We start from the raw sequence: 27,046 nt of genomic DNA, 5'->3' as shown, positions 1-27,046 counted from the left end.
CGTGGGGAGCAGCCCAGCCTGTCCGTGGATTCTCCTCAGTCACTGCTACCTCCTGGCATCCCTCGGGTGAAGCAGCCTCCTTCTCCTGCCTGATTCATTCAGTGCCATCCCAGTACGTTTGACATCAGCATCATTTCCATGTTTAGTGAGTTATATATTGTTTTAAATGCTTTGTGACACTTGTAAATGAAGCAGGTAGAGAAGGTAGATTTTGGAAAAGCGGGAACATCTGGTGCTTGCATGTTTTGGTCGACAATTTTGTGAAATTAATACGGTCCTAAAGAGAAGAAAAATTACACCTTGAAGTTGTGAGTTAATTAGCTCTGACTCTCAGGTGCTTGGGAACAAGGCTGGGATTGTCACGCTCTGGCTGCGGATGGTTTCTCACACCTGGCACCTTTCCAGGTCGTTCTGCTGCAGCAAGAGCAGGACCAGGCTGTTGAGATTGGTTTCTCCCCACATTCAGAGAGGCTTTTGTGGCCATTTCAATGACCAGCTAGTGGACACAGCGTAAGCTTTGTGACCCAGCAGCACCTGTAGCATTTGTTCTGCTAAGAAAAACTAGGATCTGGTGTAAATTCTGGTCTTAGTGTTTGAAAAAAATTAGGAGGGGGTATTCAAAAGGAGCATCTCCTGCTGTTCCCTCTGCTTCTTCACAGCCACAGCAGAAATCTGAAGTCATTACAACAATTACTGGCAAGATTCAGACTAAAGCTTTAGGAATAAGTGATAAATCAAAATTTATCTGTGTTTTTATATTTGCATATTGTTTCTACTTCAGTCTGTGTAAGATTAATCCTTTTTTGACCTTTTTACTGAGGTTTTGGCAAGTAGCAAATGCAGCCTCAAGTGTACTAAATGTCATCCTGCCTAAAATGCTTAACAACACAGCCTGCACTGGGAAAGCAACACCTTGTTACCACGAGCTGCTAAAGACAGGTGAAACCAGCTCTTGGGAAAACTTGGCCAAGTGATTTTGCTTCCAATAACTATCCATAATCAGTGTGGGAGCAGGTATGAGTTGGATGCGAGAGCAACAAAATTAAACACTTCTGTGTTTAAACATCAAGCTCCACAAAACTTATGAAAATTGCTTTGTCTGCTGCTGAGTTCATTGGACACAGAAGGTAATCATTTTGTTGGGATATGTTTTAAAAATCCAGAGGTGTTTTACAGGTCATCAATGCTGCACTGGCTCTGGCTGCTAAACCCCAAAGCAAACTGGCTCAAGAGAACATGGATCTCTTCAAGGAGCAGTGGGAGAGGCAGGTCCGTGTGCTGACAGACGCTGTGGATGACATCACATCCATCGATGACTTCCTGGCTGTATCAGGTAATCAGGGGCACAGTCTCAGAAATAATCATCCTCCTAAGAGCTTACTCCTGGGAATGGGTGGTTTGGACACGTGTTCTGGAGCCTGTGAGGTTTTTGGAAGGGATGGTATTGTTACACCTCACCTGGTGTCACCTCGTGCCCAGCGAGGTGTGAAAGTGCAGCAGGAGATCTGGTCTCAAGGAGAAGGCACTTCATGTCTCAGGATTTGGAATTGCTGGCTGAGCTAAGGATGCATTACCATGTAGCTGCTGTAGACAAGCCTCACCAGTAACTCTGGGGGAAATAGAACGTGTTTATGTCCAAGGTAGGAACTAGCAGAAAAAGTGATCCCTCAGTTCACTTTAGACTCTGCCATGTAAACAAAATTGAATATCAAACCATGGTTGTACAAGTTAATTAAAATAAAACTGTTAGTACCATGTCAGCTTTAGTAAAGTTTTAAGAGTTTTTAGAAGAGATTGGATCATTATAATAGATTAATAATTGCATTTGGCAAAGTGCTTGCCAAGATAATCCGTTTTATCAGCATCTTGATAAAGACCCGCTGTCAGCTGCTGTGACCTAAAAATAATGGGGGCATTTTTATTTCCACATCCTTTAATTGTGCTCTAGTCAGAGGACATGGAGATGTAGCCACATGAATTGTGTCTGCAATAGTGTTCACAAATCACCACTGCAAGCTGGGATTCTAATTTCTGTGGTGCAAGCAGCTTTGGGCATCTCAAGTGACCTAAAACCCCCAGTTGTAAAGAGAGATTTCACAGGAGGATGTGTGGAGTGAGAAGTACTAGGTGAACATGGTTAGAAAATGTAGATGAAAAATTAAGATCCTGAATTAGGAGACCGTATTTTTTATATTATTAAAAAAAGAGAGAAAAGTAAAATAAACAAAACAAACAGAAGGCCAAGTGGTGTTCCTGTGATGAGTCACCTGCATTGTCATCCACATTGTATTGTGGTTCCCTGGGTTCTGACTAAAAATCCTCTTTGCAGTGAGTGAGCATAAACTTCGTGGGCAATTGAGTATCTGAGCTCTTTGTCGGTGCCCACTGGGGCAGCAGCAGCTGGAATTGCACAGCTGGGAGGAGCCTGTTTCTGGGGAAATCTGTTCAGAGGGAATTGTGTGCTGAAGTTGGAGGCTCAAGGAAAAGCTGTGAGTCCATGCAAACACAGCCTGTGGGGAGCTGCCAAAGGGCATCTCCCTGGCAGCTGTGCCCCCACAGGGGTCAGCCACTGAACTGAGGGCTCTGCATCCCCGTGCAGGACATTTGAGGAATGGAGCTCTGCTGTGGGAGCTCTGCTCCTCAGCTCGTGGTGTGGGCCCAGTGCTGGGCTGTGCTGAAGAGCTCCAAGCTGCTTTTTAGGACTGAAGACACCACAAGCAGGAAGTTGCATCACTCAGTAAAATCACTTTCCTTCCCTTGTAGCCCAGGTGTAGAACCACAAGACTCAAGTGAGTTGTGGGCAGGACAATCCCATCTTCTGCAGGGATGCAGGTTAAAGCAGAAGCGGGGTTTTTGGTTAAATAACCAAGTCTGTTGCATGGCTGTACTCTCAAGAGCTTGGCAGTAAGCAGAGAAGGTTTCTTTCCTGGGGTGGTGGCAGGTTGACTCAGGAGAGTTCACCTGGAGTGAGTGCTCACCACCCACAATGGAGCCAAGGAAGTGTAGTTGGAGACAACTCCAGACATTCAAGTGCATTCAGTAATTATTTATGTGTGTTATCGAAGAGATGGTAGAAAAATATTAAAGCAATAAATACTCTTTTAAATATTATTTGTTTGAACTTTGATAAATGTTTCCCATATAAATGCCACAGCTCCAATTCATCTGCAAAAAGTCTGAACTTCTCTTTGGATAAAGTCGTGGCGGATATGATTTATGTCGAGTGCTGTTTGGGGTTATTAGGATGTTTGTATCAGTTACTAACTGGGATGGAAGCAGAATTTAAAGGAGTTCTTGTGAGTGCATGAGTGTGTGCATATATAAATATGTATATAAGCATCCCACATTCCTGCCGTGTGGTGTGCTGAAGTAAAGGCTTCACCATGCAGCATATGCTACAGAACTGTATCAATTACCCACAAGTGAAGGCATGATGAAAGAGATGCTGGGTTTAGGTAACAGCAGAACATCACAGAAGAAGGATCCTTCAGTGCACAGTGCTGCAGGTGAGCTTGCAGGTGACAACATTTCTGTAGGTACAGCAGCAGAAGGGCCCTGTTGAGCTAGGGCAGGGTCTGGGGGAGGCTCACTGTCAGGATGGAGATGGATGGCACAGGAGCCCTGTAGCCTAGAGATGTCTGTGTGCTCCCAGCCATGAGTGATGTGCAGCTCAGGGAGCTCCAGCATCAGAGGTGCTATCTCCTGAACAGTCCTTGACAGATTTTTCTCATTTAAGCTGGTGTTAGTTGTTCTTTCGACCATTATAAACTGCTGGCACCTCCATCATCCTGTGCAAAATTCACAGCTGAAGTGTGCTCCGTGTGAAGAACCTCCTTGTTTTGCACTGTCACCTCTTTGCTTCATTTGGTGCCCCTACTTGTACTAGAAGATGGTGAAGAGGTTATTTCCCCCCTCTCTCTCTTCATGCTGTTTGCAGACATGCAGAGTTCTGCCATACACTTCGTCATTCATTGCTTTCCTGACTGCAGAGTCTTTGCCTGTTTCATTATTCCTCATTTCAAAGCTCTACCGTACCTTCTGTAATTCTTATCCCTCTTATCAGTGCCTTCCCTAAGCACTCTGGGTGTGTTGGTGTGCCCACTATCTCTGTTCTTTAGAGCACTTGCTGATAGCACCGTGTAATTGTCAAATTCAATGTTCTGAAATTACCTGAATCTCTTTTGAAACCTTCTTAGAGAACCATTCCATTTGCTGCCTTCTGTTCCTCTGCTGCTGACAGAGGTTTATGCCAGAGATTGCCCATCTCAGTGGAACTGTTTTTTCAGAAGAGCCTCCCAGTGAATATTTCCAGGATGAACACTGTGTTTACACGGGTGTGAATGCTCCAGCGTTTGCTCCCTGTGCCAGCACTGCTGCCTGGCCTGGCTCCTGCAGAGCCCCTTGGCAGCAGAGGCTCAGCATGGAAATAGTTCTGAGACCTTCCCCAGGAGATGCAGCAGAGAAGCACAGTTGTGTTTATGAATCTGTGGCTTCATCTCCCGACTGTTGCTCTTTGATTTTGATCTCCTGTAGCCCTCAGATGTCCTCACAGACTGCTGGGGTTGTTTGGAAAAGGATTTCTTAATCCCTTTAATGTGGAGGTGGGTGGAGGTGGAAGGTGTTTGGTGGGCGTGGATTGAGGCTTGACAGTCGTGGGTGACTTTTTATTCTGTAGCTTTTCACTATTTAATGTATTTCCTTGTTTGGTCTGAAAATCATTTCTATGGAAAAAATGCCTTTCCTCTTCCCTTGCTGCCCAACCACACCATTTTCCCTGTAGCTATTTTGGTGGGGCAAGATCTCTTTGCTGTTGTCTGTGCTGTGTTCTGTTGCTGTGGGATGTTCCTCCTGCTCAGCAGGAGGACAGGGGAGTTCTAATGTGGGACAATCTTCTCCCATTCCCAGAGGTGCTGGTGGTGAACCTGTGCTCCGTGTGCCAGTAGGGTGGGGAGCACTGGGTGTATTTATAAGAACTCAGCACAGTGTCAGATCTTACCTGTTATCATCCAGCTGGAGAATATCACCAGAGCAGAGAGACCTGACAGTCCTGCACTTCCCTGGGCCCTTTGCAAGCTGCCCTGTGGGTTATCTCCCTCTAGAAGGGACTTTCTGGCCACTTCACATCTGCAAAAGGCATTAAATGATCAGCAGACATTTAAATATTCACCTTCATTTTGTCCATGCCTTTTATTAAAGTTCAGATAATCCAAAGAGGCTTTTAAATGGTCTGTGGCTTAATTTATTCATTTAGGAATTGAAGCAATAAACAGTCTGTGTTTTGGCCTGGCGCCGAAGCTTTTTCTTTGGGCTCTTGCAGCTCCCAGGGCTGTCTCTGCTTTAAATACCCTCTGTGCCCGCTGTGGCTCCTGTGCCTGCTCACTGACTTGTCAAATCACTAATGAACCTGCTCTTCCCTCTCTCAGGGCCACATTCTGCCCTCAGCTGAACCTGTTCAGGCTGAGTTGCTTCAGAGGGATTTCACAAGTTTAATTTTTGTCCAGGTTACTTACAGAAGTCTTGCAATATTGCACCTGGCTCTGTTAATTTTATGTAAATCAGGTGTAACTTCCCGCAGCAATCCTTTCAGGCGGTTCCTTCCAGATCCTCTCCCAGCCAACTCTGTGAGCTTCTTGTCTCTACAAACTCTTGCAAAATGGCTCTTTTACTACCTGCAGAGGGAATAAAAGCCACTTGCACAGGTTGGCAGTGTAGAATGAGTAAGTCAATGGTAATTAACACTGGAAACTATTTTAAGTGACAGAGCAGAAATGTTTCCAAGTTGGTTTCTTACCAAGCAGCCCAAATGCTGGTGTTAGATGATGATATCGAAGCATTGGTCTTGATTCATTAAAGACTCTCCAACAGAGTTTGGAAGTCTCTAATAACAGTCTGGGAGATCTTTAGGGTAGGTTTCCCTAAATAAGGATCCCAACTTCTTTAGGCATCTTCAGAAATCTCTTAGAGGGTTTTACCCATTTTGGGCTTCTTGGACTTGATGAATGGGGAAAATATCTCTTTACAAAACCAGCAAATGTATATTTAAAAAGCAAATTGCAAACAGAGGTCTTGCCTTTGTTTTATTTTTGTTTTCTGAACAGTCAGTGAGTGCTGTGTGGCTGGAATGCTTTCCACATTATTCACTGCATACATTATGTGTCTCAGATGGGAATTGGCGACTGACAGTGTAATGAGCTCTGATGGAACGTGTGTGGCTGTAGGAAAACACTCTGGAGGAAGCTGGAAACGTGCACCAAGTGTCTGTTGGAGTGTTGAGGGGAGTAGGTGTGGTGCTGAGGGGGAGTGCCCATTGCCCCACGTGCAATAACAGGGGAGTGGTTTGCAGGTATTTGGAATAAGGGCTGGGGCAGTCCAGGGGAGGAATATGGAAAGAAACCAGGGGAGAACTCAGCAGAACTCAGCTTTCCTGTTGGTAAAATCGAGTACAAACAGGGGCAGGACGTGTGGAGGCCAGTTGGTGGATGGACTGATGGCTTTTTGACCTTCTGGAGAAGGGCAGCTCTTTGCTGGTTGTGGTGACCTTCAGATTCATGCTTGACAACATCTCTGTGGAGCTTTTATAGAGCAGGTCCCACCCTGAGCAGCTGCAATGCTGATGACTGTGACAGAAAAGACGTTACCATCTAAATCCTCCTTCTTTTACCACCAGAGAACCACATTTTAGAAGATGTAAACAAGTGTGTCATTGCTCTCCAAGAAAAAGATGTGGATGGCTTAGACCGCACGGCCGGAGCGATCCGGGGCCGCGCCGCTCGGGTCATTCACGTGGTCACCTCGGAGATGGACAACTACGAACCTGGAGTCTACACCGAGAAGGTGCTGGAAGCAACCAAGTTACTGTCCAACACAGGTAAGGGTCGCTTACTCCCAGGAGCCCTGAGCTCCTGTTGCCTGAAGGCGTGTGGGCAGCTGGGTACCAGCGTACCTGTGAAACCTGTTAAAGACTCACTTTGCTGGAATGCAAATTAGTGGGAGTTGTTTGCAAAGCTGTTTCAAAGTGAGAAGTGTGATTTTGCTGTGTTGACTGGCCTGAAGCTCAGGGGTGCACAAGGTGTCCCTGAGCGTGCTCGCTGTCATGGACTGGGCTGTGGGAAGCAAAAACACCGGGAATGAGTCCCAGACGTGAGTGAAGGCTTGAAAGTTGAGCTCTGCTCGTGCTGCAGTATTGCACCAGGCCCTGCAGCTGTTCAGGGTCCAGAAGGAAGATCACATTCCCCCAGCAGAATAAATTTGGGGTAATAATTAGGGTAAATTTTGTAAAGTATCTTTACAGCTGTTGAAAGAGCATTGTAGGTTGTGGTGCCCCACATATAAACACCGAATGAGGGTGTTCCCTGTGAACTACCTGCTGACACCCGTACAGGTGAGGGGTGATTCGAGTTGCTTCAGTGCCAGCCACTAGCTGTTGGTTTTGCTTTAATTACTTTGATGAAGAATCAAGGGTGACACTGAAGAAACAGCAGACTCTTAACTGGTTCTGGCGTGTTCTTCCTGGGGCACCATGAGTCACCAAAATGCAGCAGTGCAATCTGCCCCCTTCCAGTGCTTCTTAAACGTGAGCTTCCTGATGGTAGTGTGACTTTTTTTTCCCCAAAAAATGATGTACATCTGCAGGGAACATCAAACGAACAATCAGTATTTTATCCCATAGTATTCAAGGGCTTCCCCGGGTGTTTTCTCCTTGTCCACTAGAAGGGTGTGATAAACTTTTCTCTGTCCAAGGGGAAAACACCAAGTATCAGCAGCGTAAGCAGAAACAGAGGTGGATTAAGACTTCAGCTCCTGTAAGAAATGTTGTGATTTCAGTGGAAGGACTGCACAGCTTCCAGGATAGTTAGGAGCAAGGCAGTCGCGAGGGTTCCAGGAGGGGGAAGCAGGGTGGCTCTGGGGTGGGACTGACTGGCTGTGTGCTCTGAGTTCAGTCATGCCACGCTTCACGGAGCAAGTGGAAGCTGCAGTGGAAGCCCTGAGCTCCGACCCTGCCCAGCCCATGGATGAGAACGAGTTCATCGACGCCTCCCGGCTGGTGTACGACGGCATCCGGGACATCAGGAAAGCCGTGCTGATGATCCGGGTGAGCAGAACTTCCCCCAGCAGCTTCCCGCTTTCCCTGCCGCTGTTGAACTGACAGCCATCAGGATAATGGGGAGCGGACAGCAGAAGATTTTCATTTAGCTCATATTAATATTCAGAGTCTTAAAATCGCTGTGGAGCACTGGAGCAGTACGTTTGGATTCAGATTCATTAACCAGATCTGAGCATCGATGATGGCCCGAGTTGTGATGCTAAATACCCTTCACGCATCTTTTGTAATCTCGTGGTAATGCCTGGCTCGTTAATGTGCTAAAATCAGTGACCTTTGAGTTAACAATAGCAAATTAATTCAGAACTATAGATGCTTGTTGATGGTTTGAGAGCTTAAAAATAAAACCTAATGGCTCTTCATTAAGTAAATTTGGAGAATTGATGTTAGTTAGTCAAAAGGAAGCTGAGATGAGTTTGGTCTGCAGTTCCTAAAGCATGTAATTTGTTAATTGGCTAACCTGGGTACACAGGGGCAGCTCACAGAGGCCTTGTCTCCTCTGTGCTTGCTGTTTCAGGTGCAGTGGGTGTGACTTGGAAGCCCAAATTTCTGGTAGGTCAGAAGGGCTCCTGCAGTTGGTTGAAGGGATGCAGAAAAGGAAGTTCTGGTTGAAGCTGATCCATGGACCTATTTCTTGGATATTAGTGGGGCAAAAATTGGCAGGAGCCAGACACAACAAAGACAAATAGAGGGGGTTTATTCCTTTTTTCTTCTTTTCCTTGTATTCCTTTGACTCTGAGAAACTGCCTATGGTCAGAGTGGTGACCATGGCAGATGCAGCTTGTGATCAGTAAATCAAGGATGTACAGCCCCAGAAGAGACGTGATTACAGTAACCATTGCAACAGCATCTTCCGTGTGTGCTGCTTAAAGCAAATGATCAGATGAGAAACCAGGAGAAAAGCTGACAACCACATATGTGCTCCCCACGGAATTTTTTTCAGACGCGCTCAGGATTTATAGACAGCCAGTGTTAGATGAAGATATCAATGCCTTCCCGCTATGCAGACAAACGGATGTGATTCCCCCCCTGCTGAAGCCCTTGTTATTCAGGACAGGGAGCACGGCTGCCAATCCCAGTCGGCAGCAATTATCCGGGCTGGCAGTGCCAGGAGCGCTGACGCTTCCCCTGTGCCACGCTCCAGTGTCAGGGAGCCACAGCTCCGCTGCCAGCAGCCAACAGCAGCTCCCTGGCGACACAGCGGCCACCTAGAAAGAAGTTAAAATGCTAGCACTTGTGGTCCAGAGGGTTTATTTTGGGATAAAAGAGCCATCCAAGTGGACATTCCAGGGTTTTCCAGGGCTTGGTGTAACCCGCTCACAGAGGCTCGTTCACTTCAGCTTTGTCCAGGGGCTCTTGCTCTTTACAGGGACCAGCAGGAAAAGGCACTGCAGCACCTCATTTCTGTGTTTATGCAGGGTATTTCAAAACTACCATCTCACTCTATCTGTATGTATTGAAGAGAAGCTCTCCCTCCTTCCCTGCTGCCCAGGCCCGTCACCCCAGAGGAGTCTCTGCCCTTGGTGGCACTTGAAAGGCAGAGTTACACTTTGTGTGTCCCTGAGCTTTGGGAGGGATGGGCAGAGACTCACAGACAGTTTGTAAACATACAGCAGAACTGTCTTTATTTTTTTTAATTTTTTAAATATTGATACACTGAGCTACTTCCTAGTGTGTGTCCCTCTGCTGATTTTGTGGCTATACCCTGTTCTCCAGGGCCTGGAGAGGAGGCTGGAATACCCAAAGCCTTGATTGTCACCCTGCTCACCTTTGCTTTTTGGCAACTATTGTGCATGTCCATCTCTGTTTTCACTGTATCACAAAGTGTCTGTACTGGAAGACAAGTCTGTGAAATCCAAATCATAGGAGAGAAATGTAAAGAACAGGGACTTTATTTGCATCTTATCTGTTAATCACAATTTATTGCATTTATCAGTGAAGTTCTTTGTTGACCCAGCTCTGGAGAATTGTCATGAAGTACCACTTTAGCAAAGATGTAGTATTCTGACAAACATGCTGTTTAAACTTGATAAGCTTTATAAAAAGTTTGCCAGCTACAGACTGGCAGTAGCAAAAATAAATCCTAGGCAAGCAGGAACTAGGTCAGATGTGTTTAGCCTACGGCATAAAAGCTGGCCCTTACTAGCTAAAATTTTTCAGCTTTTCCTGAGGGATAAGGATAAATTTTGAGATATTTTATCTGTTGTTAATTTAGTCAATGCTTTGATTCATAATTGTGCTGAAGACACTGTCTGTGCTTCTGAACCAGCCTTTAGAGCTGTGTGTAATTCCAGCTTCAGAATCTCAAGTGAAGCTTTTACATTTAATCAAGTTGCAAAAATGCTGTTCGTTTTGCAAGAACATTTTTTTGTCTTTCAGATGCTGAGTGCATTAATGTCCTGACAAATCTCAGCTGTTCAGTTACTGCTGTGTGATTTTGGGGATCCCTATGGTGTTTAACAGGAGCAGTCAAGCACATAAAATCACACATGTTCAGAGCTGGATACAGTCCCTCTATTTACCTTTTTGTTGAAAACATGAAATAATTTTTACCTCCACTGATTTCCATTCTCTCTACTTGAAAAACAATATTGTTGTCGATTTGCAGAGCCATGTAATCTGTAGTTTGACTCTGAGTGAATGCTTTTTCCTCAGACTCCTGAAGAGCTGGATGATTCCGACTTTGAGACCGAGGACTTCGATGTGCGAAGCAGAACCAGTATCCAGACTGAGGATGATCAGCTCATTGCTGGACAGAGTGCGAGGGTAAGGCAGAACCCTGAGCATTATAAAAGTGTGACCTGCCTTCAAGCAACACTTCAGCTTGCTTTGAAAACCCAGGTTTAATTTGGGGGGGATGGTGATAAAAATGCTGGATCAGAAAACTGGCATTCTTTGTTTCCAGTATTCTTCTGAAAAGGAGGTTGAGTGAAATGCACTTGGTCTGATGGATGTGAGAAATGTCTGTGGTTTATTTTGGGTGTTCTGAGAGATCAAAATCCTTTTAGTACCAACAAACTGCTTCACATTTTGATATCACAGACACTGTAGTCGGGTGAGCTTCTGCAGGGAGGTACAGGGCAGATCATTCCATTGGATTAATGTTACTTCCAACAGACAAATACTAACTTTATGAGCAAAAAATCTTCACAAAATGTCTCCTCACACACGTGCTGGTGTGTGTTTGTTCACTGAGCATTTGTCAAGACAACGTTGAGAGGAACTCAGAAATGAAATAATTTCAACTAACTGCATTTCCTATGACTTAAAAATGAAAGCATTGATAGGCAATATATAATCATTAAGAGGTGAAACCCTAAAATTAGTGCACTGAAGGAAGACCAGGCCTTACCTATTGCTTTTATTTGACACGGCCCCTCTGGATCGATAACAATTTACACTCTTGGGAAAGGGCCATGGCAGATTTTTTGTGGGGGCTCTTCCTGCCAGGCAAGAAGAAGCCAGACCTTATTTATCAAACTTCTGCCACGTTGGCTTGGGAGTTACACTAACTGAGAGTATTTTTATGCTCCCCTCCCTTGCACAAGCACTTTCTGTGCCTGGACCCTCACGCCCTTCCATTTAAATGCAGACATTGCTCATTTGCCTCTCAGCACAGCTGCTGCCAGAGGATTTTTAGTACCAAAGGCTCCTTTTTGCCTGCTCCTGGAGGCATCTGTGCTCCCAGTATTTATGAAGGCAAGGGCATGGAGTCTTACTCAGGCTGTAAACCCAGGCTGAGAGATTTTATTTGGGAGTAAGCACATACCCTTTATTTTCACTTGCTCTTTCTTCAGCAGACATGTTTCAAAAGAGTACAGCTAGCTTTTTGCAGGGAAGAGACTGGTAATATTTCTTATTATCCTCAATACCCAAGTGGAACTTAATTTTAAAATGTTGAAATTTTCTATAAAAGACAAGTCCTCCTTCTTCATGCAGTTTTATTTTGAGGGATGGTAATATGTGGCAAATTTGTTTGGAGTCTTAACAGCTTTATCATGCAAAGGCCCATATTTTAAGTGTCAGCTTGTCTTTCTGGGCACTTTTTCTTAAAAAAGAGCATAAACTTCGATTCAAAATGGAAGCAAATGGCTCTGTAAAGCCTCTAGGTAGAGGATTGCTATTAAAGTTTTATCCCCCATCTACATGACTGAAATTGGTTATTAGTGAAATGTTCCAAAAAGCCTCTACAAGGCAGCAGGAGGCCACGTGAGAAAACTCTTCTCTTCCAGGCTATCATGGCTCAGCTCCCTCAAGAGCAGAAAGCCAAGATTGCTGAGCAGGTTGCCAGCTTCCAGGAGGAAAAGAGTAAATTGGATGCTGAAGTGTCAAAATGGGATGACAGTGGCAATGACATCATTGTCCTGGCCAAACAGATGTGTATGATCATGATGGAAATGACAGACTTCACCAGGTGAGGCTTTTTAATTTGTGCTCACTCCGAGCTCTCCGGGCTGCTGGGCTTTCAGTGAGACACGGTGCAAGTTCTCCTAAGAGCCTTACTTCTAATTTCCTTTAAATGGTGCCCTGTTACAGCCTGCACATGAACTGGGGAGACGCATTATTGTGCAGTGGCTGGGTGGTAATAACTGCTTAAATTGATCTACAGATACACAGCAGTTATTGCCTGTCTTTCTTCCTTTCTTAAGGGTGATTCTTGTCCCCAGGAATATATATATATTTGCTCAGTTCTTTACAGCATTAAATTCTGTGGGCTTCTCAATATTGCCATACTACAGGAATAGTTCCTAGCACAGTTATTTGCAGAGGAAAAAGAGGCTTTTTGATGCCTTTTGAAATTAATTTACCAGATTTTATATAACACTATTTTTTAAACTTCATGTTCCATTCCATAAAAATTGCAAATCCGTCTTCTAAAATGTTATCTCTTATCATCATTAGGTTGCTCAGGGCAGTAAAATTTAAGATGTTTTTATTCCTAGATTTAAGCTAAATGTGGGGAGGAGCCGAAAGGGGGAAACTCTTGCAAATGAAGGTGCTGTAATGGCTGCTCCTGCCTCTTCCTGCCCTTGGGGTGAGGAGTCACTGCCAGCACCGTGTGGAACAGAATGAGAAAAGGGATGTAGAGTTCACTGCTGTGGTTTTCTGGTGCTAGGAAGGAGCCTCTGCTCTGTTTTGCAGGGGCAAGGGTCCACTGAAGAACACGTCAGATGTGATTAGTGCAGCCAAGAAGATCGCAGAGGCTGGGTCAAGGATGGACAAGCTGGGCCGGACCATTGCTGACCATGTAAGTCACAGTCCCATAAGCCTCCAGCACCAAGGAGCAATAGCAGATCTTTCAGATCTGCAGGCATGAGGAACAGATGAAAATGTGTTTGGGTTTTGGGGTGTTTTAACTGATTTTCCAGATCTGCTGCTAGAAAATTCTAGCCTGTTCTTTCCGGCTGCTCTCGTGCCTCCCTGAGCTGTGTCACACCTGAGCGTGGCCAGCAGTGCCACAGCAGCTCCTTGGCTGGCATCAGGCACCTGGCATTTTGTGCCAGCCCTGCTTCAGGTCACGTAGAGCCAGGGCAGTGGCTGTGCTGAGCAGGAGCCAGGCTGGGCTCACGTCACACCCAGAGCACTCCTGGTGCTCCCCAAAGCACAGACTGCAGGGACACACCTGCACAATCGCACCTGGCCTGTTGCACAACCTTTAATACTGGTTTTGAGGCAGCTTTTTAGTATTAACAATTTTCAGATGCCCCACAGACTGAGTGGGGAGGTGTTCAAAGCTCTCTGGTGGTTTTCTCCCTGTCCAGTCAGAGCTGATGAAGATTTGGAGCAAGGCCTGCAGTGACCTGAGCGTGGCTGTGCTGTCCCAGTATTTGGAAGGAATTCTTCCAGGATTGAATGAGCATGGCCAGCTCAGGGATTTATTTATGCAATGCCTGTCCTGAGCCATTTAGAAACTGGGCCAAGCAAGAGCACCTCTGGCCTCAGCCCACACCCAAATGGCAGGGAAACATTGACATTAGTAATAATATTCCACCTTCAAGAGAGACTCTGAAATGCAGGGAGGTTAAGTCTGAGATCATGGACTAAACTTTGTTTTCTCCAGCTGTCACTTGCTTTCCAGGCCTTTCCAGGATGGAAATTTGTACTGCAAGGTTCTAACTGAACCCGTGTCACTTTGGAAGTAAATCATTGCAGTGCAGGACTCTCTCTTAATGCTGCATCCAGGGGTGCTTGTCTACACCCTCCTTTATTAATGATGCAGTGAGAAATGTTCAGTGGGGAGATAAATTTGAGAAGTGTTTTTTCAGATGGGTCTCCTTGCTGTAGCACTTTGATAGCCTTGTTTCTGCAAGAACCAGGTGTGCTGCTGATGTAGGTAAATGAAGCAAGGAGCAGTTTGTGTTAGAGGTCTCCGGGGAGCTTGGGCTGAAGGTTTACACTGCTTTTTATTTTTTTTTAAATTCACATGTTTTATGCAAAGTTAGTATATGGTTTTCTGTACCAAGCCATTTCAAAATATAAAAGAAAACTAAATGGCTCCTTTTAGTAGCCGTAAGGTCCTTAAAAATGTAACAGATTAAGCACATATTTGAAGATAAATACGAGCAGCACTGTACAGTTAGTCATTTTGACAAGAATATAGCTTTTTCCTGACTCCATACTCTGCTAATACTTCGAGCCTGCATATTTCATTAGCTGTGCTTCCATACTCTTTGGAAACATGTTAACGTGGCACGGTGTGACAGCTACAGAGCAGGAGCAGCTCCGAGCCCTGATCCCTGCTGTGCCTGCTCGGGGCCGGGAGCCCCCGGAGGGGTTCGTGTCCTGTGTGCTGGGGGACACCACAGCCCTGACCCCTCGTGTCCCTGTGCCAGGGGCTCCCAGCTCTGCCGTCACATTCCTCTGGAACCCCAAGAGCTGCTATCCCAGGAATTCCGTGTCTGTTGGGAAGAGTCCTGCCATCAGCCGCAGGTTCTCCCCAAGGTTTCCATCCCTCACTCCAAGCAGCTGCTGCTTGCTGGGAATAGGGGAATATGAAGCAGTTATGAGCACAACACAAATGACAATGATTTGCAGCAGGACAAGGGTTCTCTCTATTATTTATTTCTTCAGTGTCGAAACACCTACAAAGCTGAAGAACATTTCTGTTGCTTTTTTCCTTTCCTAGTGGTGGGAGGCTGAGGCTACATCAGTTCTGATCATTCAGTGAGAAGTAGCTGGGGGTGAGGGTAGGAGTTGCCCCACTTCCCAGTAAAAGGTGCCAGCAGCCTCTTGCTGGGGAGACTGGTCCCTGGCTGGGGGGGCTGGCGTGGGGACCTTGGTCACAGGCGGTGGCAGCTGCTGGCACACATGGTCAGTGCCTGTCCTGCCAGGGAGCTGCCTCCCCAAAACAGCTGCTGCAGCTCCTGCTGGGCCCAGCTGGCACCCAGGGCTGGGGGGCGTTTATTGGGAATTCCTGGTGCAGCAGGGAGGAAGAAACTCTGCAGTTCCTGGCTCTCCCCTACAGCCTGTGGGGATGGGCTGTCTCCATCAGCACACACCACCAGGGCTCTGCTGTCTTCCCTGCCCCTTTTCTTGGCAAAAAGAGAGAAAAGGGTGATTCTGCTTCTCTGCAGGCTCAGCTGTGGCAGCAGGAACCGAATGTGGGGGATGTTTGCAGTGTCCAGGACGGAGCCTGGATTTGACCTGGAGCAGCCAGCTTAGCTCCTGCCAGTAACCTTCACTGGGTCTGTGGCAGCAGCTCAGTCTGGGCGGTTGGGGAAGCTGGAGTGTCCCCCAACGTGTTCATTTCCATCTACGCTGCACTCCCTGCTGGGCTCTACAGATGGGGCTTGTGGCTGTGGGTTAATACAATAATGTCATCATTCTCGATCAGTGATAAAATTGTTGCCTTTTGGGTTTTTTGATTTTTATCTGAATGCTCCTGCCTAGGAAAGGACAGGGCTCCTGCAGGCACCCGCAGAGCCTTTTGTTGATGCTCTTTTTTATCTTGTGTTACATCTCCATTTAAACCTCATCTGTCTTTGAGCTGAGTCCTCGATTCTGCCCGCAGAAATAGCACACACAGGAGAGGATGTGGGTTTCAACTCACATCATATTGATGCACACAACCCAGTGATGATTCCTATTCCACAAAGGTTTTGCTGCCTTCCTCGGCTGTTGGTGATCATGCAGCAGCCTCCTGCCTCAAGAGTCTTCCCTTGAACAGTTTCCACAGCCCCACAGAGTAGCTGGAATTGTTGAGCCATCCCTCTGACATGCTGTACTGGGCATTTGTCAGCCCTCAAGCCCCTCCACTGCTGGGCTGCTCACTCGCTGTGTTAGATGAGCTCTTTGGGAGATGGAGAGCAGTTTCCAAAATGGTAATTTGAACTTTTCATTAGCTCTTTGGCCAGGGCTGTTTGTGGACTTGCTCTAAAACATTCTTGTACCGCTGACTAATATTGATTAGCTTAAAAAATTAACCTGCAAGCTTTGCTGCTTCGTTAGGCAGTGCTTCACTGCACTGATAGAAGCCATGTGCCCACGTTAGAGCTGCAGTTACTTTGGGTGTTCCATCATTTTCCTTGGGACTCAGAAGGTGGTTTTATGTCTGTTGGTGGGGTCAGATGCCCATAAAGCCACGCAGATCTCCACACTGATGTGCTTGTGCCAGCGTGGCCCCAGTCCCTGTGCAGTGCCCGTGTGTGTGTTAGCTGTGTGCACATCACTGCAGCACCTGAGCTACCTCTGCTCAGCACAGAGACCACTTTGGCTCACAGAAACCACTCGGTCTGGCCCTGGAAAAAACCAAATGTATGTGTTAGCTACACTCACCCTCACTGCAGAGGGAAATGCCTGTTCTGGCAGATCAGGTGCTGTTGGGAAGGAAATGCTCCATGTGAGTGGGACCCTGTTTGCACATCCCTGTGTGTGCACCACGATCTGCTCTGGTGCCTCTTTCAGACAGGGAAAAGAGTTCGTGCTTCCATCTCACAGCTAAGGAGGGGTCTGCAGGGAGAATTAGGGCTCAGACCCTGCTGCTGACAGCCAGGAGGAGACTTTTACCTGAAAGGGGAGGAGAGGCTGCGTGGCCAAAGCAACAAACCTCAGCTGGAGTGAAGCATTAAGTAATGAAGTGGTGCCACATTGAAGATTAATCTTCCAGTCCATTTTGTAGCAGTAATCTTCCATGTCCATTATGAATCTTCATCAGATGGTCCATTGCACAGGATCAGGGTCTTAGGTGAAATAGGATTTTGCTGTGAACAGGGGTGTGTGAAAAGGAGCTCTTAAATCACTCTGGATGGGGTGCAGCTGTCTGGAAGGCTGGAGGTCACTGCAGGGTGTGCCTGTAGTCCTGTCCCTGGGTAATGCCAGGTGAATTCCACTGCTACCAGTGAAATAATGCTGGGTACAGGGCAGCCTGCCTTAGAGCACAGAATAACAACCAATGTGAGTCTGATGGTGGGTTTGTCCAGGAGGCCTGTGGATGCTGGGTGGGAAGATGAGATATGAGTGGCCATTTCAGTGGAACAAAGAGCAGGAGCTCTCTGTGGGGTACAGCAAGTGATGCTTCTCTCGGGTTCAGAGCAGGGCTTAAGCAACAGGGGGTGTGACACAGTGTGATGTACCTCACATGGATGTGAAGCTGTGGGTGCTCTGTGTGTGTGTGAACACCCAGCTCTCATCCCCTGCTCTGGCCAGAAATGCTCCTGCAGCAGCAAGGGGTCCTCCCCTGCAGGCCCCAGGGCACGGCCTGTAGGACTGGGACAGCCCCCAGCCCTGCTGCAGTCCTGCCATCGGGAATACACCCACACTGGGGTCTCAGACACTGCTTGCAGCAGCACCAGCCGTGTCTGGAGGTCTGAGCTTGCCCGGGTGTTGCCCGGCCAGGAGCTGTTTGGTGCCCACACTGGTCGTGGCAGCTGCAGGTGCCCTGATGGCACTGGGCACAGGGACAGGAGTGTGGCACAGGTGCCACTGGGATTGTTCCACAGCAGCACCAGAGCCCGGTGGGCAAAGGGGCTGTGGAGGTGAGTGTGTGCCAGCTGCTTTATTCACTCGTCCTCAGGCAGCCGTGGGGTGCCCCTGGGGCTGAGGTGGCCCATGGGGGACCTGCTGCTGGCACCCCACTGCTGCTGCTCCCAGAGGGGCGGCAGGGCTGGCATGGGCAGCAAAACCCTTCCCCCAGCCCTTTTGTCTCACAGAGCCTGCTCTGGACTGTAGCTGCCCCTCAGCTGGGCTCCTCTCTGGTCTGGAAATCCAGCCTGAGCCTGGCTCATCTGTGGCTCATCCATCATTTCACTGCTCAGCAAAGCCAGGGGTGGCCCTTCAGTTCTGTCCTGGAAAATGGCACCTTCCCAAACTGCACAGCAGCCCCGCAGAGGGGCTCCTGCAGAGCCCTTTGTGCAAAGCTGAAAAAGTTACCTTTATCTTATGGATGAGTGCTGCAGCAAGCACCTTAAAAATGTCATTTTGTGCCTGGAGAGGAACCTGGTTTCCCCACTGCTACAAAATGGGAGCAGAAGTCAGGAAAATCTGTTTGCTGCATGTCATTGAGTAGCTGTTGGGTTTATCATTTCCGAGCTTGGAATACTTAAGATTGAGCACTGAGGGAGGAATTGGTAACATCTGCTAGTTGCAGCTTGAGATCCTGGGTGTCAAACCATTGCTGCTGTGCCCTGCACAGTAGGGGAAGGACCTTTTACAGCTGACAAACCAGCTCTGGGGAGGGTAGATAGTCCTCCTCCTCTTCCTCCTCCTCCTCTTCTTCCTTCTCTTCCTCCTCTTCCTCCTCTTCCTCCTCTTCCTCCTCCCTGGGAGGGCTGCTGAAGGGCAGCTGGAAGGAGTCCAGCAGCCTGTCCAGTGCCACCCCTGTTTATGGCTCCTGGCTTTTAGATGCCTTTCATGCTGCTCGGCTGTCTCCAACCCCAGCGTTCCAGGCAGGGCAGTGCTCTCCCAACCCGTTCCCTGCTCCAGGGGGAGCTGCCTGCTTTGTCCCTCTGGCTCCTGCCCCAGCTGTGGTGCTGCAGAGCCAGACGTGCCCTCTGTTGCCCGCAGTGCCCGGACTCGGCGTGCAAGCAGGACCTGCTGGCCTACCTGCAGCGCATCGCGCTCTACTGCCACCAGCTCAACATCTGCAGCAAGGTGAAGGCCGAGGTGCAGAACCTGGGCGGCGAGCTCGTCGTCTCCGGGGTACGTATGGCACACGCCTGCCTCGGGCAGCTTTGCTTCCACAGGCAACTGCTATTCCAAGCTGAGCTTTTATGTTAAACACCACAGAATGTAGACAGGAGATGCTGGAGCGTTCAGAGTTTTAATGTATGCAGAGTTTGCGTTGCTGCCTCATTCTGGGGAGGAACGCTTGCTGTGAAAATACAGACTTCACATTTCCTTACTCAACAGTGTTTGTAGACAGATTTCACTTCACCTCTGTGTAATCTGTTTTCCAGACTGCTTTTCACTGTTAGTGAGGTTAAATCACTTTATCAGCCCAGCTATACCTACCCCACGTCTCTGCACAGCCTTGGAACATGCTGGGGTCCTGCAATGCTCCAGAGATGTTAATATTTCAGGATAGCTGTGCCCTGAAGAGTGCAGGGATTTTTAGTGGCTGCTCTGGTTTCTGACAGCTGGGTAATCTGTTTTCCAGACTGCTTTTCACTGTTAGTGAGGTTAAATCACTTTATCAGCCCAGCTATACCTACCCCACGTCTCTGCACAGCCTTGGAACATGCTGGGGTCCTGCAATGCTCCAGAGATGTTAATATTTCAGGATAGCTGTGCCCTGAAGAGTGCAGGGATTTTTAGTGGCTGCTCTGGTTTCTGACAGCTGGAAGCTGCCCTAGGCCAGCTTCCTTCCTTATTCCAGCCATTACTTTGCAAATAATTTTTTCACTGTAGTTCATGAAATGCTTCCTCCTAAGAGGATTCTGTATGACGGGTATTTGCGGGGAGGGAAGAGGAGCTAAATTCTTAATTTCTTCTGGCATACTCTTCCTTGCCCTGCACAGGCACGTTTGGTCACTGGTGCCTTTGCCCAGCCATGTCAGGACTGAGGAAGGTTTGAAGAAGGGACAGAATTGGCTGATAGTCCAGTATTGCTCCTTGAATCCTTAACAGCAAATGGAAAAAACACATTCTGCCGTTTTGATACCACAGAATCACAGAATGGTTTGGGTTGGAAGGGACCTTAAAGCCCATCCAATCCCACCCCTGCCAGCTCCAAGCCCTGTCCAGCCTGGCCTTGGACACTGCCAGGGATCCAGGGGCAGCCACAGCTGCTCTGGGCACCCTGTACCACTGATATTTTCCAGTGAAACTGTTTGATAAACTTATTTTGCTTAAACTTATTAGCACAGTTGCTTAAACTTATTAGCACAGGTTTCTCCCCAAAAACCAGGGAGAGCTGTGGAAGGAGAGCTTTGGGGCAGCAGCAGCTGGGGGAGGTCTGCAATAGATATCCCTGCCCAAGCCGAGCCCATCTGGGGGTGATGGGACTGTGCTGCCCCTCCTGCTGCTGCCAGCCCCCCCTGCTTCCTTTCCAGCCCCCAGAGCCGCTCCAGGGGCTGTGCTGGGACGTGCTGCTGGGTGCTGCTGTTCCTGTCCTGGGAGCTGGGAGGCTGAAGGCATCGTGCTGTCACAGCAGGAGATGTGTTACTATGCAGCAGTACGTACTCCAGGGCCTCACTGCAGTTACTCAGTGTCTCCAGGATTTACATCCCCTCTGCCATAAATTAGTTATAGAACAGCCTGCCATCTGTAGTCTGATCTCCTGGTTTTATCCTTCTCCTCGAGCCTGTCCACCAGGGCTGAGTGTTGCCAGCAGCAGTGTTAAGCTCCGTGGGATAATCAGATGAAGACCTCAGCCAGTGCAGAGACATCACCTGTCAGAAGGACGATTCTGTGCAGTGTTAACACCCTGCCCATGGAGCAGAGTGCTGTGAGAGCAGAGCCACGGCCTGGGCGGGCAGCGCTGGCACCTGCACAGTCTCAGTTCATTCACAAAAGCACCTCCCTGCTCTCCTGGTGTTCAATGATTCCTCCTGCTGTGGGGATTCACGCAAACAGTCCAGGGCAGTGGCAGTGGTTTCCAGGCTACTGAGGAGGAGGGCAGAGCACAGGGGTTTGCTGGAGGATCCAAAGTGCTGTGGTGGCACTCGGGGCACAGCAGGGTAGAAGGGAGGGGACAATCCCCCAGAAAAGCCACCAGCCCCTGCCTGGCTGGGTTTGCTGCTGGACAAGCCACGGCTGCGAGCTTTTCCCCAGAACCTTCCTTAGAGGTCTGTAACAGCAGGGTTTGAGTTTGTAGAGGCAGCTGAGCTCTTGTGGAAGCTCAGCAGAGGTGCTGAACCCCTGCCCCAGTTCAAACCCTGCCCTGGACCAAACCCTGCCCCAGATCAAACCCTGTCCCAGACCATTTGGCCTTGAAAAGCTGGGGATCCCACCCAGGGCAGGACACTGGCCTCTGCAGAAGGGGGTCCCAGCTGAGGCCACCACAGTGCTCCTCCCTCTCTCTTCCCCCCGGCCCTGGTCTCAGCTCTTTGTCCCTGCTGTGCCCTACAGCTTTGACAAATTCATGTTTATCCTTGTTTTGATGCTCTTGTAAATCAGGAACCAGCTGGGAAAGGGCTCCAGGCCTGGCTGGTGATGCAGTTGTGTTCCTTCCTTCCCAATACAACTTAGTATTCTAGGGCAATTTAAATGTTTATTATCAGTGATTAAGATACTACTACAGCTTTATTAATTTCATTAGAGAATAAGCAACTGTTAAAGCTTAGTCACAAAAGCAAAGGGCAGAATACAAATCGTTCCCATCACCATTAATACGGAAAATGCAGATGGGGAAAACCCTGCTTTTGTGTTGGTGGCAAAGTCAGGTTTGTAACCACTGAGTGTCCAAAGAAAAATCCTGCCTCAAACTGGCAGCCTCAGGTTTCAAAGGACAAATACAAATCAGTTACATGAATCTGTTTCAAGTGGTTCTGCCCCCCAGGCCTGTTGTGTTTTCAGTGGTGTGTAACTGTGTGTGCCCCTTGGCAGGTGGACAGTGCCATGTCCCTGATCCAGGCAGCCAAGAACCTGATGAACGCCGTGGTGCAGACGGTCAAGGCCTCCTACGTGGCGTCCACCAAGTACCAGAAGTCCCAGGGCATGGCCTCCCTCAACCTCCCGGCCGTCTCCTGGAAGATGAAGGCTCCGGAGAAGAAACCCCTGGTCAAGAGGGAGAAACAGGACGAGACCCAGACTAAAATCAAGAGGGCATCCCAGAAGAAGCACGTGAACCCCGTGCAGGCCCTCAGTGAGTTCAAAGCCATGGAGAGTATTTAGAGGAGGGCTCTGGCTCAGGGGTGTTTTTCTCTAGCCCACTACTGCTACTTCCAGAACTCTACTTTTAATACCCTAAGGATTTTTCAAAAATTTACTATTCCTCCAAATGTATTTACTTAATATAATTTTGATAACTTTGTTTAGATTACCTGGGGAGATACTCAAATTGCTAAGTCCTATCAGTATATCTTCAGCCTGCAGAAGTGTGGTAATTTAGATGGCCTTTAGATTACAGGGGTGGATTTCTAGCTGGAAACTGTTTTTTATAATCGTGCTTTAAATGGAAGATTCTATAACCAAAGAGGATTTTACAGTAACACTAACGGTTAACACTAATACTGGATCCTGCTACTCAGAGACTCAGTTTATCATGGTGATCAAGAGAGAAAAATTAGATATTTTACTAAAAAAAAAAGATTAATGGAAGTATTGTGTGTGATAGTGTATCTCTGCTGTGGGGTGGAGAGGGAGCAAGCTCAGAGGAGTTTGAAAATGCAGCAGGCACCGGCTGTGTGACCACAGCTGGAAAACAGCTGGAAAGAAACGATACACCCGTGCCTGGGCTGGGCTTTGCTGAGGATCATGTTTGGAGCTGGGCTCGGTGGTGTCTTGGGGCTGTGATGCTGCTTTTCCTGAGCCCTCGGGGTGCTTCCCTTGTGCTCCTGGCACTTCTCCCTCCGGAGGGCTCCGCTGCCGGGGGAGCTCCCGGGGCCAATCGCTGCGGAAACATCCCCCGGTGTGGGCGGCCGATCGCTCCTGTGTGACACGGACGGGAATTTCAATGCCTGGTTACAAATTACTAATGTATTTTGCTGCGGGACACTAATAAAGTTGCTTTTCCCAGCTGCTGAATTGTGGTGCTGTGAATGGCGCCATTCAGATGCAAATCAGCTTTGTGCTCATTCCTCATAATTGCTCTGCATCCCGCCTTGGGCTTCCAGAGGCACCCAGGAAATCGTGTTTGCTCAGGCTGCAATTTAGACTGTACATTATTTGTGATAACTATAGCTACAAGGTATAATTTCGCTGTCTTATTTAAATTTTATGAATTTCAGCGTGTTTCACACGTCCCAGTTTCAGATGCAAATCAGCTTTGTGCTCATTCCTCATAATTGCTCTGCATCCCGCCTTGGGCTTCCAGAGGCACCCAGGAAATCGTGTTTGCTCAGGCTGCAATTTAGACTGTACATTATTTGTGATAACTATAGCTACAAGGTATAATTTCGCTGTCTTATTTAAATTTTATGAATTTCAGCGTGTTTCACACGTCCCAGTCGAGTCGGGTGCAGGGAAGCGGTGCCTGCACGGGGCAGCACCGCGGTGCCTGTTCCTGTGGAGCCTCCACCGAACTGGAAAAGCCTGGGCTGGAGTCAGTGTCTAAACTGCAGCTCCATTTTAGAGCTGAGCCTTGGCACTGGAATGTTAGAATTTTATTTATCTCAATCAGCTCATAATTTACTGTATTAAGGTTATTGCTGTCATGTTACTGTAATGCTGATCAGAATTAAGCTAAATAGTTGTGGGGATATTTTTGCCAAATGTATTGTGTTTTCAAGCATTTTAGCCTCTTGAGTACAGCTATTAAACAGTGGAATTATAGGCTATTTTCATACAGCCTGAACATGCAAACAGGCTCGGAGGGGGAGCTGTGCTCCTCCACTGCCATTTGGGGGTTAACAGAACAGAGAGGCTGTAGGTCTTTTATAGATCATTATTAACGGAATTTATACAATATGGGGTTTTATTCTCCTGTATTGTCTTAGAGGTGACATTCCTTGGGCTGTTCAGGGAGTACATCCAATGCCTCCCCCCATACAATCTATTAATGAGCTTTAAAAAACAACCCCTATATTAAGATGTACAGACCAATTTACACGTATTTAGCTTTTAAATACAGGTTAGTTTAATTTATGCTACAAACACTGGGCATCAAGTCAGCAAGAAATTAAAATGTGGTTCCCCTGGTGAGAGCTACAACCCCAGGAGGTGCAGGAGCAGCAGGAACACGATGGGGACACGAGGCCAAAAAACCTCAACTCACGTTTCTTTTGTACCCAAGCACTGCTCCTGTGGGAATTGCGTTTGGGTTTGGAGAAGGAGGAGGGCATCGAGGTGAATCATTATCGGTGTAATTTATTTAATTGCTCTGTTCAGGAGTGCAGCGGCTGGGGGGGAGCAAACCCCTCTCCCCACAGCAGAGGGGGGGATTTAGTGTCATGAAACCCCAGTTTCAGTAGCTCTAGGGGGACGTGGTGGTGACACCGGCGCTGCTGCTGCTGCTCTGCAGCCCAGGGGGACCCTGGAGCCGGGGCTGGGGAGCAGCAGTCAGCACCAACCCCACACCCTGCTGGGTCCGGCGTTCCAAAACCCAAAGGCACCGATCCCGCTGTGTCAGGGAATTCCAGCCCTGCGTGTGAAAGCGGCGCTGGGGCAGCGGCTCAGCGAGGGGGTCCGGCCGCCAGCGAAGCTGTGACTTTATTAGGGAGCCAATTGGAGAGAATTACAGTAATTACTGCTCCATGTAATTAAGCGCTGGGAAGGGCTCGTGCCGTCGCTGTGGCTGCTGAGGATGATGCTCGGCTCGGGAGGAGAGAGCGGGCGGGGAGAGCTCTGGGGCTGCTTCAGCCGCCTCCCCCGGCGGTGAGCGAGGAGCCAAACCCCACCTTCCCAATTCCCTGCCCTCCACGGGGACGGGATGGGGGGACCCACCGTGGCTTGGGAAGCGCTGGGGGATTTCCCTGCCCGCCAGCTCCCCACGGCTGCTCCCCAGGCATCGCCTGAAACACACCAGAGTAGTTGCTGGAGAGGTTTGGGGGGTTTTTTTTGCAGTGATTTGAAGCGATTTGGGGGTTTTTTTGCAGTGCAGTGGGACAGCAGCTCCGCTGAGGCCGCGCCAGAGCCCGGCAGACCTGGCAGTGCAGGGATCTCAGGAAGATGAACCCACATTATCTTCTAAAGTGTATTAGTGAAACCACATTAAATCCTCAGGAGATAGTCTTATTCCAGATTTCAAGTGCTCTTAATTCAATTCCGCGGTGAATGGAGCCACGTTGAATTTATGCCGCTTTAATTGTGTGTGAAGGTTCCGTGCCACGATTTAATGCCCGTTAATGAGCGCCTTTCCCACCCCGAGCTCTCCCTGCTCCCACCGCCTTTGGGATGCGCCGGGGAGCGGGGGGACAGGAGAGGGGAGCGAGGCACCCAGGGCTCTTTCCTAAGGCAGGTGCTGGGTCCAAACCAGGCCACGGCAGCCAAACCTCAAACACGGGATTTGAGGAGAGAGCAGAGAGGGCGGGGAGGGGCGAGTGCATTCAAAACCCCAACAAATGGTGAGAAAAGGAAAAATCCATTAAGGCACATCAGCCGCTGCTTGTGCTGAGGGTGTTGGTTGGAGGCTGGGGAGTGCCCCAGGGAGACACAGCCCGGGGGCTCTGCCGACCCCCGCCCTGCCCAAAGGGTGCCAGGGTTTGGGGAGCTCAGGCTGAGCCAGCACGACCCTCCTGATGCTCTTGTGGGTGCGAGGGGAAGGAGCTGGAGCTGTTCCTGGCCTGGCCACCTGTGTGACTCCAGCATTTAACACCTGACCCCCTCTGGAAGCTGGAGGAATGGGGGGGCCCTGTTAGCTCCAAAATTAAGGATGGAAGTGCTTATCCCACCTCCTAGACCTGCAGAGGGAGGGGGTCCGGTGGCTGGGGCATGCGGTGGGGAGGGGTCTCTCTAATACAGAAGGAGCTGGGCTGGGGTGCCCTGTGAGCCCCCCTGGCCACGAGAAGCTGCTCTGGGCAAGAGCTGGAATGGCCTTTGGCAGCCACACCCCGATGCCAAGGCCCTGCCTCACCCAAGCACAGCAAAGGAACCCGGAGCACACCCCCACGGGGGCAAGGGCCGAACCCCCCCAGAGCAAACCCCCAAATCACCTCGGCCCCAGGGTTTGGGGGCTGCTGAGCTCCAGGGGTTGGGGTGACTCCAGCAAACCCCAGCAGGTGATGGGGTGCCCTGGACAGGGGGGCTCCTGATCCCCCTGCAGAGCCCGGTGCCCTTTGGGCAGGGGGACACAGAGTGTGGGTGTGGGGCCCCTGAGTGTCAGCGCTGCCCCAGGACCTCACACAGCCTTTGCCCCACGAGTGCCCTGCCAGTGCCGGGTGCCTCGGGAGCAGCACTGCCAGGAAATGGTTATTTGTTATCATTTTTTGGCCTCCTTTCAGTGCTCCACGTCCGTGGCTGTGTCACTGTGGTGGTGTGAGGGAAACAGCTGGGAGGGTCACTGGGACTCTCCCGCGGGCACAGGCACGTCCTGCTGCCATCCCAGGCCACAGGGGCTATTCCAGGGCTGGGCACCGAGTGGCACTGACCAGGAGACACCACCTGCTCCCTCCCGAGCTGCCCCGGAGCCCCACGGGCACCCTCCACCCCCAGGGCCAGCCCAGGCGTCCCCAGTGAGCCCCTGCTCAAAAACTTGTCGGCTTTAAGACTTTTAGGAGAAGCGAGTGGGATTTTGGCTTTGGGGTTGGACAGGGAGGGCTGCTGGTGGTTTTCTCCCTGGCTCAGCCCCTAAGGAGGTGTTAGACAATTCTCACCTTAAATCCAGCTGTGAGACAGTGACAAGGCCAGGCAGGGCCTGAGAAATCCCTGTGCTGATCCCCCCCCAGTTCTGCTTGATCCCTGCTTCACCTG

At 49.0% G+C, this 27,046-nt stretch overlaps 1 protein-coding gene across 2 annotated transcripts in view; it reads left to right on the top strand.

Annotated features, from left to right (window-relative positions):
• The window catches only part of CTNNA1 (catenin alpha 1), a 105,529-nt gene extending 82,311 nt beyond the window's left edge, over nucleotides 1-23,218 (top strand). The window contains exons 10-17 of one of the 2 annotated variants that reach the window (XM_008636745.2): nucleotides 1,177-1,333; nucleotides 6,668-6,868; nucleotides 7,941-8,092; nucleotides 10,757-10,867; nucleotides 12,334-12,515; nucleotides 13,244-13,349; nucleotides 19,103-19,237; nucleotides 22,085-23,218. In XM_008636745.2, the coding sequence (XP_008634967.1) occupies nucleotides 1,177-1,333; nucleotides 6,668-6,868; nucleotides 7,941-8,092; nucleotides 10,757-10,867; nucleotides 12,334-12,515; nucleotides 13,244-13,349; nucleotides 19,103-19,237; nucleotides 22,085-22,372 (1,332 nt within the window). In that variant the 3' untranslated portion in view covers nucleotides 22,373-23,218. The remainder of the gene's footprint in view (nucleotides 1-1,176; nucleotides 1,334-6,667; nucleotides 6,869-7,940; nucleotides 8,093-10,756; nucleotides 10,868-12,333; nucleotides 12,516-13,243; nucleotides 13,350-19,102; nucleotides 19,238-22,084) is intronic. The other variant, XM_017738161.1, reaches the window with a different exon arrangement.
• Nucleotides 23,219-27,046: the final 3,828 nt, after the last annotated feature.

Source organism: Corvus brachyrhynchos, unplaced genomic scaffold (assembly GCF_000691975.1).
Source record: "Corvus brachyrhynchos isolate BGI_N302 unplaced genomic scaffold, ASM69197v1 scaffold616, whole genome shotgun sequence".
Lineage (NCBI taxonomy): Eukaryota > Metazoa > Chordata > Aves > Passeriformes > Corvidae > Corvus > Corvus brachyrhynchos.
Note: the sequence above shows the minus strand (reverse complement) of the source record. Positions and strands in the feature narration are given on the sequence as shown.